The 13,277-nt window shown below is 43.4% G+C and overlaps 1 protein-coding gene across 3 annotated transcripts in view; it reads right to left on the reverse strand.

Annotated features, from left to right (window-relative positions):
• Positions 1 to 6,584: 6,584 nt before the first annotated feature.
• The window catches only part of LOC139280936 (SUN domain-containing protein 1-like), a 94,708-nt gene continuing 88,015 nt past the window's right edge, over positions 6,585 to 13,277 (reverse strand). For 2 of the 3 annotated variants that reach the window (XM_070900748.1, XM_070900747.1), the window contains exons 21-23: positions 9,827 to 9,994; positions 9,228 to 9,320; positions 6,585 to 7,434 (exon numbers count right to left, since the gene is read on the reverse strand). In XM_070900748.1, coding sequence (XP_070756849.1) covers positions 7,318 to 7,434; positions 9,228 to 9,320; positions 9,827 to 9,994 — 378 coding nt within the window. In that variant the 3' untranslated portion in view covers positions 6,585 to 7,317. The remainder of the gene's footprint in view (positions 7,435 to 9,227; positions 9,321 to 9,826; positions 9,995 to 13,277) is intronic. The other variant, XM_070900749.1, reaches the window with a different exon arrangement.

A 13,277-nucleotide genomic window follows, 5' to 3' on the forward strand; every position in this document is an offset into this window, starting at 1 on the left:
GACCAGCCTGAAGGCTCTGTGCCTCAATGTGAGGAGTATTCGTAATAAAGTGGACGAATTAACTGCACAGGCAGCTATTAACGAATATGATATAATTGGAATTACGGAGACATGGCTCCAGGGTGACCAAGGCTGGGAACTCAACATCCAGGGGTATTCAACATTCAGGAAGGATAGACAGAAAGGAAAAGGAGGTGGGGTAGTGTTGCTGGTTAAAGAGGAAATTAACGCAATAGTAAGGAGGGACATTAGCTTGGATGATGTGAAATCTGTGTGGGTTGAGCTGCAGAATACCAAAGGGCAGAAAACGCTAGTGGGAGTTGTGTACAGACCACCAAACAGTAGTCGTGAGGTTGGGGACATCATCAAAGAAGAAATTAGGGATGCGTGCAATAAAGCTACAGCAGTTATCATGGGTGACTTTAATCTACATATAGATTGGGCTAACCAAACTGGTAACACTACAGTGGAGGAGGATTTCCTGGAGTGTATTAGGGATGGTTTTCTAGACCAATATGTCGAGGAAGCAACTAGAGGGCTGGCCATCCTAGACTGGGTGATATTTAATGAGAAAGGACTAATTAGCAATCTTGTTGTGCGAGGCCCCTTGGGGAAGAGTGACCATAATATGGTAGAATTCTTTATTAAAATGGAGAGTGACACAATTAACTCAGAGACTAGGTTCCTGAACTTAAGGAAAGGTAACTTCGATGGTATGAGACGTGAATTGGCTAGAATAGACTGGCGAATTATACTTAAGAGGTTGACGGTGGATAGGCAATGGCAAACATTTAAAGATCATATGGATGAACTTCAACAATTGTACATGCCTGTCTGGCGTAAAAATAAAACGGGGAAGATGGCTCCACCATGGCTAACAAGGGAAATTAGGGATGGTGTTAAATCCAAGGAAGAGTCATATAAATTGGCCAGAAAAAGCAGCAAACCTGAGGACTTGGAGAAATTTAGAATTCAGCAGAGGAGGACAAAGGGTTTAATTAGGAGGAGGAGAATAGAGTATGAGAGGAAGATTGCTGGGAACATAAAAACTGACTGCAAAAGCTTCTAGTTCTTGTATCTTTGTGTCACCCAGGAAGTGCATTTACCTGGTTATGCTGCAAAAGGGAGGGTTCTATATGCCAGTCACCTACTTGATTTGTCTTTTTTGTTTCTGCTCCTGGAGTACACGGTTGAAGAGGGTGCATGGGAGGCACAGTAGGCAGTCAGAACATCTTTTCGCTCAGAAAGAATGCTGCAGTCATTACAGGTGAAACCGTTGAACCTGGTCGTCTGCAATTCACCTGTTACTATGCCCCCATTTGCTCGGATCAAAGTTGTATTTCCACCTTTGCTGGCCAATGGCTTCTCTTCCTGCCCCCGCATTGTTGCCTCTGGTGGCACCTGTGGTTCAGGGGTAGGACACCAGGCGATGGGGTAGTTGTAGATGGCGAAAAAAACCAGAATGAATAAGTTGAGATGGGGTAGTTGTCGATGGTGAAAACCAGAGGAAGAAAAAAAAGATTTGCATTTATATAGCGCCTTTCACAACCACGGGATTTCTCAAAGTGCTTCATAGTCAATGAAGTGTAGTCACTGTTGCAATGTAGGAAATGCGGCAGCCAGAAGGTTGTGGGTTCAAGTCCCACTCCAGGGATTTGAGCACAAAAAACAAATCTAGGCTGACGCGGCAGTGCAGTGCTGAGTGAGTGCTGCACTGGCGGAGGTACCAATCTTTCAGATGGGACATTAAACCAAGGTCCTGCCTGCTCTCTCTACTGGACGTAAAATATCCAATGGTACTACATCGAAGAGCAGGGGAGTTATCCCCAGTGTCCTGGGCAATATTTATTCCTCAATCAACATAAAAAAAACTGATTATCTGCTCATTCTCACATTACTGTTTGCGGGAGCTTGCTGTGCACATATTGGCTGCCACGTTTCCTACATTGCAACAGTGACTACACTGCAAAAAGTACTTTATTGGCTGTAAAGCACCGAGACATCCCGTGGTTGTGAAAGGCGCTATATAAATGCAAGTCTTTTTTTTCTCTGATGTCCCCCAAGGATCTATTCTTAGCCCCCTCCTATTTCTCATCCACATGTTGCACCATCATCTGAAAACACAGCGTGTTTCCACATGTACGCTGCTGACACCCAGCTCCATCTCACCACTTCTCTCGACCCCTCCACAGTCTCTAAATTGTCAGACTGTTTGTCCGACATCCAGTTCTGGATTAGCAGAAATTTTCTCCAATTGAATATTGGAAAGACCTAAGCCATTGTTTTCAGTCCCCGCCACAACTCCGTTCCCTAACCACTGACTTTATCCCTCTCCCCAACACTGTTCGCAACCTTGGTGTCATATTTGATCCTGAAATAAGCTTTTGACCACACATCCGCAGCATAACTAAGACCGCCTATTTCCACCTCCGTAACATCCGTCTCCGCCCCTGCCTCAGCTCATCCGCTGCTGAAGCTCTCATCCATTCCTTTGTTACCTGTAGACTTGACTATTCCAACACACTCCTGGTTGGCCTCCCACATTCTACCCTATTTAAACTGCAGGTGATCCAAATCGCGGCTGGCTGTGTCCTAACGCGCACCAAGTCCCACTCAGCCATCACGCTCTGTGCTCGCTGACCTACATTGGTTTCCGGTTAAGCAACGCCTCGATTTCAAAATTCTCATCCTTATTTTCAAATCCCTCCATGGCCTCACCCCTCTCTATCTCTAATCTCCTCCAGCCCCACAACCGCGCCCCACCCCAACCCCTCTAATTCTGCCCTCTTGAGCATCCCTGATTGTAATCGCTCAACCATCGGTGGCCATGCCTTCTGTTGCCTGGGCCCCAAGCTCTGGAACTCCCCGCCTAAACCTCTCCGCCTCGCTTTCCTCCTTCAAGATGCTCCTGAAAACCTCCCTCTTTGACCAAGCTTTTGGTCACCTGCGCTAATGTCTACTTATGCGGCTCGATGTCAATTTCTTTTCTCTTGTAATACTCCTGTGAAGTACCTTGGGACGTTTCACTACATTAAAGGCACTATATAAATACAAGTTGTTGTTATCCTCGTACAAGTACGCTGAGTATAACACAGATGACAGCCGGGTTAAGAACACAAGAAATAGGAGTAGGCCACACAGCCCCTCGAGCCTGCACCGCCATTTAATAAGATGGCTGATCTTCGACCTCAACATCACTTTCCTCCCAAACTTCACAACCCTCACTGACAAGTTAAAATGATCACACCAGTATACAAATACTGATTTATTTCATTATTAAGTATAGTCAGAACTATGCATCTTGAAAAGACTTAAAACAATGGAAGACAATCCAGTGGATGAGCTGGAGAGCTGTACCAATCCAAGCTGTGCAAGGCTGCTTTCTGCAGTTGGTCTCAGTTTCCTTAAATTCTCAGACAACTTTGGACTAAGTTTGTGTTGATGTGAAGCTAAATTCAATTTGCATCAGAGCAAACTGGGCTCCCTATAATATAGCTGGAGATCTGTACCACATTCCAAAAGCTGCACAAGTACAGGCATAAACAAAGGGTGGAAAAGAAAGATCACACCACCAGAGAATGATTAATGATTGGAAAAAGGAAATAATTATTTCATAGCTGCTTCTCTTTTTATTCTTTTGAAAAAATTGAAAATAGAAATAAAAGATTCGACAGAGCAGGAACAGAAATGGTCAGGCAACAATATAGATTGCAGCTTGTATTATTCAACATTTCAAACGTTTGGTTAATTTTCCACACAATACTCTGGCACTCAGCCAGACCAAAGGTGATTCCACTCTCAGTATTTCTACCTTCCTTCAGTTTTTCCTCCTGCAGTGGCCTTTAATGGAGCAAGTTGAAAGTTTGTACACTGAATAATCAAAGTCTGCTTTGCTGTGCTGATCACTGGGAGAGATGATATGGTAGTCCAGTAGGTGGCAGTACACAGCACAGTCCAGCTTTACTCCGACAGGCAATAATTACAACTTTTACACAAGAGCTCAGCAGAAAGAACTAATCACGGCAGCCAGTTCTACAAGGATGATTTACAAGAGTTCTGTCACCTGGACGACATTTCCACTGCACTATATTCTGCATGTTATCCCAAACATGGTATTTGGTCACATCCAAAAAGGTATCTGAATTACTTTGGGGGGGGGGGGGGGAAAGACGAGTGCTCTTGGGACTTGCAATAACTAGATTCGGAATTGGAGAAAATGCTGCGCATCACCGTCTCAGCAACCCCTCAAAAATGCCATGCCTTATTCCTTTCCAGTTGCTCAACATCAAAACACTTGCCCGATGCAGAGGCTAGGCGGCACGTGAACAAACGAGGACATTGCACCCGCTGGTCTCGGTTTCTTGGAAGGCCCAGATTGGTGGCATCTCACCACCATGGCATGGCAGGAACCCAAAACGCTTTCCCCTCACACATGCAGCAGTATTGGGATGGTTATTTTTATTTCCATGTGAAGATTTTACAAGCATGCTACAGATCTTGCTGGAGCGTTTGTGGGGTCAGCTGGCCCATTCTCTCGAGTACTACTCCAACCTTTTCACCATTGTACCAAATGGTCAGCAAAGGCCGAGGAAGACAGAAATAGCCAAAGCTGTATCCCCATCGCCTCTATGCTTGCTCTGCATGACTTGGTACACACTAGTCTCAGACCACAGCTCCACAAGTTTTGCTGGGAGCAAACAGGGTTTATATCAAACAACACTCAAATGCATCTCACCAACTACAATGTTTGCGACTAACATCAGAAATGGTCGCTTATTTGGAACTTTGTTTTGTATGTTCTTGTACAAATCTTATGCAGAGCTTCAGGTTCGTTGAAATAAATTAGACATCCCAACAGTCACACATTAAAATTGACAGTAAGGTTCAGCAGTGCTAACATTTAAATACTAACAGTATGCAATAAAGCAAACTACAGTCAAAGCTTTAGTCTCAAACCTTTTATCAAGTCCCAATGAAGTTGTTTAGAAATTGGAGAGAAGATGCGTATCTTAATAAAGCAAATCTCCTCAAAGGAGCTGCTGTGAAAAGTAAAACACAACATTCCAGTAAAAGTATGTTTCAGGAACATAGGAATGTACAAGTCCCAAAATAACAGTTGTCCATCTGGTTAGTTTTATTTTTGAACAACAATTAGTTTTAAACTATGATTAAATTGAACTCGCGGGTGGCACCACAAAGCCACACAAGAATGCTCAATCCCCAGGGTGTGTGAGGTTTGTTCGTGTCCCTTCCCCCATGATAAGAGAACCTTACAGCACAGGAGGCCATTCAGCCCATCGTGCCGGAGCTGGCTCTGTGAAAGAGCTCTCCAATTGGTCCCACTCCCTGCTTCCCCCATAACCCGGCTAATGTTTACACCAAGTATTTATCCAATTCCCCGTTTGAAAGTTACTATTGAATCTGCTCCCACCGCCCTTTCAGGCAGCGCATTCCCGATCATCATAACTCGCTGCGTAGAAACATTCATCTCCCCTGATTCTTGTCAATTATCTTAAATCTGTGGCCTCTGGCTACTGACCCCACCAGTGGAAACAGTTTTTCCTTATTCACTATCAAAACCCCTGAGAATTTTGAACACCTATTAAATCTCCCCATAACCTTCTCTGCTGTCAAGAACAAAACCAGATTATCCAGCCTCCCAACAGAAAGAATAACCACTTGAGTACTGTCAGTACCCACGGAACCATACCTCAGCATCAGATAGTGACACAAGAGGGGTGAAAGTTATCGAGTTATTTTTCTAAATTGCTGAATTCTCTAATACTTTGATACCACAGTTTTGCAACAGTAAGGTTTCAACTGTAGCATGGTCACTGCTGCTACCCACTCTGCACAGGCAGTGTTCATAGTGCATTCAGCAGTGGCTAAATAACCAACTACAGCCAATAGATACTTTGGTCATCACAGAGCTTTTTAAGGCACATCATCCCAGGATGTGGAAATCTAGTTCCCATTTCAAGGTGGCCAGATAGTAATTATTTCCCAATGAACCCCATCATTTACCCATTGTTTTTTCCTTGTGCCCATCCTATGCCACATCCCCACACAAGTCACACACCATATTGTCCCTTATTCAAGTCTGGCCCACTGCACAAACCCTCCCAAAAATTAAAGAGGGGAATCCCATCTTTGATGGACGTTATGAAATTGTGATCCCAGAAAGAATCTGTTCAATATTTTAGTACAGATGTCCACCAATATTTCTTCTTCTAAACCTTAACCTTTTGTGTGCGACAGGTCAGAAGATAACATGACAATCATAGAATGATATAGCACAGGAGGCGGCCATTTGGCCCATCATGCCTGTACCGGCTCCGAGAACTGTCCAATTAGTGCACTCCCCCGCTCTTTCCTCATAGCCCTGAAATTTTTCCCTTCAAGCATTTTCCAATTCCCTTTTGAAAGTTATTATTGAATCTACCGCCCTTTAAGGCAGCGTATTCCAGATCACAACAAATCGATGCTTACCAATCATTTATCAAACTGGACCGCAATTTACAGTGCAGCACCTAAAAAGCTTGAACTATTAGAAATGTATATCTAAATACGCAGGTTACACAAAAGAAAGTTTACCCTTTATTACGTATCTCAATTACATGCAGCCTCTCAAAAAATTAAATTCTTTATTTAAACATCTGAATAGCATTGTCAGTTCTGCAACAGGCAAGGAAATAAAAACACAAGATAAAGTGTGAAAAAATTTACAAAAATACATTGCACAAAGTCCTTTGTTGCTCTTGAAAAATAAATATAGTTATTCACAAAGTCCCTTCCTCAAAATCTCTAATTTTGCTCTACAGGAGGAAACATGCCTGGTTTCATATAGTTTATGAAATATACGAGTGCATTTCATATTCCAAGTCTTTCTACATAGGCCACAGGTTTTATGTCAATAGTTAAATATATGGATTATATCAGTTAATATAAGTTTATATTTTTGAAGTATTCTCTTTACAAATACAAGGACTGTTGTGCAATATACAAATAAACATTATCCAATAAAATGCTCTGTACATCAATTTCCTTCCTTTTTTCCCCAAATGGAAAGGCATTCGATATTCCTGTTGCGACACAAACACAGACATTCACCAAAATAAAAACGAGACAAAAACGTTCTCTAAAAAGGTGACACAGCCATTAACAGTTCAGCTGGCGGTGTTCTTAAAGCGTCTGATAGTAGGCGATTCAGCAGTACACGTTATTCATGCCATAGTACCCAAGAACAAATTCCAGCGTCCAGAATTATTCCCAGTTTTTCCAGTATTTACAATTTTTACAATTAGTGCAGTCCACATTTCATTGCTTTGCAGGGTTGCCGTGCACTCTGAACCGATAGAGACACGTGTACTCCGGGTGACCCCAGTTGGAGAATATTCGGAGTTCAACTATTTGGTAGCTCTTCAAGCTTTCCTCCTAATATTGGGAGAGGGGAGGGCAGAACAGAAGAGAAGAGAGGAACAATTACATATCAACATTCTAATAGTCATCTGACTGCATTGCCTCCAATCTTTTTTTAAATTAATTCACAGGATATGGGTGTCGCTGGCAAGGCCAGCATTTATTGCCCATCCCTAATTGCCCTCGAGTGGCTTGCTAGGCCATTTCAGAGGGCAGTTAAGAGTCAACCACATTGCTGTGGGTCTGGAGTCACAGATCGGGTAAGGGCGGCAGATTTCCTTCCCTAAAGGACATTAGTGAACCGGCTGGGTTTTTACGACAATCCGATAGTTTCATGGTCACCGTTCCTGATATTAGCTTTTTATTCCAGATTTATTGAATTAATTGAATTTAAATTCACCAGCGCTGTGGTGGGATTTGAACTGGTGTCTCTGGATCATTAATGCAGGCCTCTGGGTTACTGGTCCAGTAATAGACCCACTATGTTACTGTTCTTGATACTTTGCTCAAGACGCTTCACAGGAGAATTATCAGGAAAAATCTGACCCGAAGCCACATGAGATGATGTTGGGACAGGTGACCAAGAGAGGTAGGTTTTAGGGAGGAGAGAGGTGGAGCAATTTCCAGAGCTTGGGGCCTAAACAGCCTTAGTCTTGCAATAAAAACATAAGAACATAAGAATTAGGAGCAGGAGTAAGCCATCTAGCCCCTTGAGCCTGCTCCGCCACTCAAAAAGATCATGGCTGATCTGGCCGTGGACTCAGCTCCACTTACCCGCCCGCTCCCCATAACCCTTAATTCCCTTATTGGTTGAAAATCTATCTATCTGTGATTTGAATATATTCAATGAGCTAGCCTCAACTGCTTCCCTGGGCAGAGAATTCCACAGATTCACAACCCTCTGGGAGAAGAAATTCCTTCTCAACTCGGTTTTAAATTGGTTCTCCCGTATTTTGAGGCTGTGCCCCCTAGTTCTAGTCTCCCCGACCAGTGGAAACAACCTCTCTGCCTCTATCTTGTCTATCCCTTTCATTATTTTAAATGTTTCTATAAGATCACCCCTCATCCTTCTGAACTCCAACGAGTAAAGACCCAGTCTACTCAATCTATCATAAGGTAACCCCCTCATCTCCGGAATCAGCCTAGTGAATCGTCTCTGCACCCACTCCAAGGCTAGTATATCCTTCCTTAAGTAAGGTGACCAAAACTGCATGCAGTACTCCAGGTGCGGCCTCACCAATACCCTATACAGTTGCAGCAGGACCTCCCTGCTTTTGTACTCCATCCCTCTCGCAATGAAGGCCAACATTCTATTCGCCTTCCTGATTACCTGCTGCACCTGAAAACTAACTTTTTGGGATTCATGCACAAGGACCCCCAGGTCCCTCTGCACCGCAGCATGTTGTAATTTCTCCCCATTTAAATAATATTCCCTTTTACTGTTTTTTTTTCCCCCCCAAGGTGGAAGACCTCACATTTTCCGACATTGTATTCCATCTGCCAAACCTTAGCCCATTCGCTTAACCTATCTAAATCTCTTTGCAGCCTCTCTGTGTCCTCTACACAACCCGCTTTCCCACTAATCTTTGTGTCATTGGTCAGTGCTGGTGTGGGTAAAAAGGTTCCAACGGTCTTTAATATACCTGCTACAAATTTCACACACCAAGTCACTGGGATAAATCATAAATTGGAACTGCTAAACTATTTTACAAAAATCTGAATCAAACATCCTTAAATATGAAAAGCAGAGATAAAGAGCATGAAATCTGTAATTAAAGAAAAATAGGTAAACTTTGAAAGGGAGTTACCGTGACGAGGAATGTCTGTATCACTTCTCCATCTTGGTTGTACGTGTACGTTCCAAAAATTCTGCCTTCTTCTTGGTACTCACCATCAAGACCCTGAACAGGAAAACACGACAAGATCTCAGATTACTCAGAAATAGCAATATTTAAAAAGCCTCTTAAAATGCCACTACCTAAGGCTGATATTCTTCGATGTAACTTTTTTCGTAAAAAGAACATTCTATAAAAGTAGCTTCCCCCCCCCCTCCCCTCTCCCGCCCAAGTAGAGTTCACACAGTCAGAAAATCAGCCACATAAAACCAAAATGCAGAACTAACACTGGGCACACGGGTGCCTGCAACAGTTGGATGCCATTAATAATGACCAACCTTCTGCCTGGTCACTCTTCACCATGGGCACGGCTGATTTGAGACCACACGCTGCTTTAGTTACACAATGCTTTCCATCTCCTTGCTCGCTAAAGAGACTCCACCTACACTTACATAAACACAAGATACACCGGCTACACTTACATAAACACAAGATACACCAGCTACACTTACATAAACACAAGATACACCGCCTACACTTACATAAACACAAGATACACCGCCTACACTTACATAAACACTAAAGTCCTTGGGCGCACTACTGATATTGCCTGCTGGAGAGAGAGACTTTGGTACGTGCTCCAGAGTGAAGGCGGAAGGATAGATCTCCACAGAAAGGCGAATAACCAGATACCCCTGGGATCCTTTGAATGCCCAGCAGTTACCGGGGTAGACATCTGGCTGCAAAAGAAGAAGAAAGGTTTAAAACATTCCAATCCACCCTTCCTTCAAAACTACGATAAACTTTACATTTACAATTCCATCATTTTCAGCCTTCAACTGATTCTAAAGTTTGATTCTCAAGCTATAACAATGATCTGTCATCAGGTGACCATCACATCATCTCAGTCAGGCCATACACTTCTAGTGCAACACTGATGAGTCAGTTTGAGTGGCAGTCTGGTTTTGTCTCAAGAATATTTTAGCCGGACATAATGTGTTGAATGACTATACAGGGAGATCCCCAACATGTATCTGAGCATTTCGGTCACTGCTCCTCACTCAGTTTTATGCTTTGGTTGAAGAGTCTTGTTACACAATACAGTCTAGCAGCACGTTTTCCATAACATTCTTTCTGCTACATCATAAAAGGTTCCACTCCCGCAGTATTCATGAATGGAGATAGTTGTTCTTCAGATGGCTCGGTATGTAAAAAGCCAGCACCCGTGTGGTACAGAGACACTCAGAGCAGGAAAGACACACCTCTGCGCCAAGTTACTTGATCTGAGCTGGACGGCAGTGGAGACAGGACCACTGGGCTCACTGCCTAGGAGGTGAAAGAATCAGCCAAGAATTCCACTCTGACAGCTATGCAGTTACCCTAGCTGGAAAGTGTGTGTATTTACTTTGGAGCAGGATAATACCGGGCTGGACTAGATTATAATGCTTGCACGGTCAAACAGACCATTGGTGATCTCTGGCTAGCTTCAAACGTGAATGGCCACTCAACCAGAAAACTGGTTAAACCTGCGCAATTGCTCCCCAGTGAAAACTGGAGCCTCTGGGGAAAGAGTGAAGGTGGGAGTGAGTTATTTAACAAGGATGGTGGATAGTGGCTAATGTTTCTTTGCCATATAATTGGAGTTGAATTTCTGATCACAGCAGAAAGACTGCTACACAAGATGCCTCTTCGCAGACTGCCTCCAGCCAGCAATGCTCGAGTGTTGAACAGGAAACAGCTGATACAGACACTGGTAGGTGTACAGATTTCACAACAGTTAGGATGAGGGGGCTATAAGATAAACTACACAAACCTTTTAAAAAGGTACAAGTCACCTCACACAACATTTCTAATTATCGCGCAACATGCAGTTGCACTAAAAATCGGGATCATGGCAACAACAGAACTTCAGACTGCCTTGAGCAAAATGTACTTAAAATTGAACTGCCATACAGTCACATGGAAATATTGCATGCAATGTGAAAAACAAACCAGTATTGCTTAGCAAAGTATTTGAGATTCTAGCTCTTGGAAAGATCTTCGCCACACTATAAATATGAAGAACTAATCAGTTATTGATATAGTTCAATATACATAGAAGGAACATTTGGATTTAAATAGCGCCTTTCACGACCACAGAATGTCTCAAAGCGCATTACAGCCAATGAAATTCTTTTGGAGTGTAGTCGCTGTTGTAATGTGGGAAACGCGGTAGCAAATTTGCGCACAGCAAGCTCCCACGAACAGCAATGTGATAATGAGCAGATAATCTGTATTTGTTATGTTGATTGAGGGATAAATATTGGCCAGGGCACCAGGGATAACTCTCCTGCTCTTCTTAGAAATAGTGCCATAGGATGTTTTTACATCCACCGGAGAGCAGATGGGGCCTCGGTTGAACGTCTCACCCAAAAGACGGCACCTCCGACAGTGCAGCGCTCCCTCAGCACTGTACTGGAGTGTCAGCTGAGATTTATGTGCTCAAGTCTCTGGAGTGGGACTCGAACCCACAACCTTCTGACTCAGGTGAATGTGTTACCCACTGAGCCACTGTGTGCATGTGTGACAGATAAATACAGAAGCAAAGATACCCTACAGGGCTGCGCTGCTGCTGTTTTCCAACTGGGGCCAAGGTGCAGCATTTGAAATGTGAATTGGAGAAGTTATACAGACTCACTAGCCGAGTCTCACACACACAGTTAGAACTGAGTTCAACGGCTCCGATTTCATTATTCTAAACATGAATCGAAGGAACAGCAGCAAGGCATCAGCTTGAAATGGAAGCGAGTTGAGTGGTGGTGAGGCAAGAGCCAGCATTCCTTTACTGTGGTGTTAATCAGCACCCTGTGTTTTCAGCACTTACACTGTATTATCAATCAGATCACTACAAGTCGGGTTTAATTTTTTTTTCCAGTCTACATGTACAGTGCAATAATATTTTCCAAAGCGCATTTCATGAGTGTGTGATGTTCTCCCTATGCAGGGCTCAGTTTCCCCACAGTGCAGAGCAGTGTGTAAAAAGCAGGGCTTGAAATAAACCGTCTCAGGCTGTGGAGACAGAACCCTGACATGTGCTGAAGGATTCTGCCAGGAGGGGAGCAAGTGAGGGTGTGGGGGTTTAAGGGGAACAACAATTATAATATTGATAAAATGAGGCAAGAGACAGGAGTGTGCAAAAGACAAAGAATGCTATAGGTGAGAAAACTTCAGGTGAGTGAAGCATCACCCAACAAAATCAAGCCCCCAAGATACTGAAAGGATGTTTAATTGCCACCCAATATTCCTTATCCCATATTGGACTGTTCAGTCATCTAAGAACTGACTTTTCGAGTGGAAGCAAGTCTTCCTCCATTTCGAAGGACTGCCTATGATGATGATGATGATGACTATTCCTTGCACAGAGCAGTCCAAATTTCAGGCAGGCTTTTGGGAGTGGATATTCAGATCTTCCCTGGGTCTAGGGAAGCACCACTGTGATTAGATCCGCACCATCGGAAATTTCCTCCTCTGGAATGGGAGTGATATAAAAGCACCTTCACCCGATACTTGTTCATGTACTTAGAGGAGAATATCATGGATGCATTTAAGGGGAGCTAGATAAACACATGAGGGAGAAGGGAATAGAAGGATATGGTGATGGGGTGAGATGGAGTGGGGTGGGAGGAGGCTCGAGTGGGGCATAAACACCGACACGGAGCGGTGGGGCCAAACGGCTTGTTCCTGTGCTGTACATTCTCTGTAATCCTATAATTAACCCCAGAACAAAGACATGTTTACAAGATCCTGGAACAGTAGAGTGAGCGTGGCTCTGGTGTTGCTTCGCCACACAGTGAACTTGCTTCTGACTATTGGTGTTGGTGGGTTTAGTTTATTTTCAGACCAGTCACAAAACTGTCTTTTCAATCTCCACTGAATTGCTGGAATTTAAATTTTCTTTTGTAAAGCATGACTGTCCAGCAAAATAAGGCAAGACTACTAAAATACACAAGAAATTAATCAGGCAAAAGCAGCAAGTTGAAATAT

This window comes from Pristiophorus japonicus, chromosome 15 (assembly GCF_044704955.1).
Source record: "Pristiophorus japonicus isolate sPriJap1 chromosome 15, sPriJap1.hap1, whole genome shotgun sequence".
Classification (NCBI taxonomy): Eukaryota; Metazoa; Chordata; class Chondrichthyes; family Pristiophoridae; genus Pristiophorus; species Pristiophorus japonicus.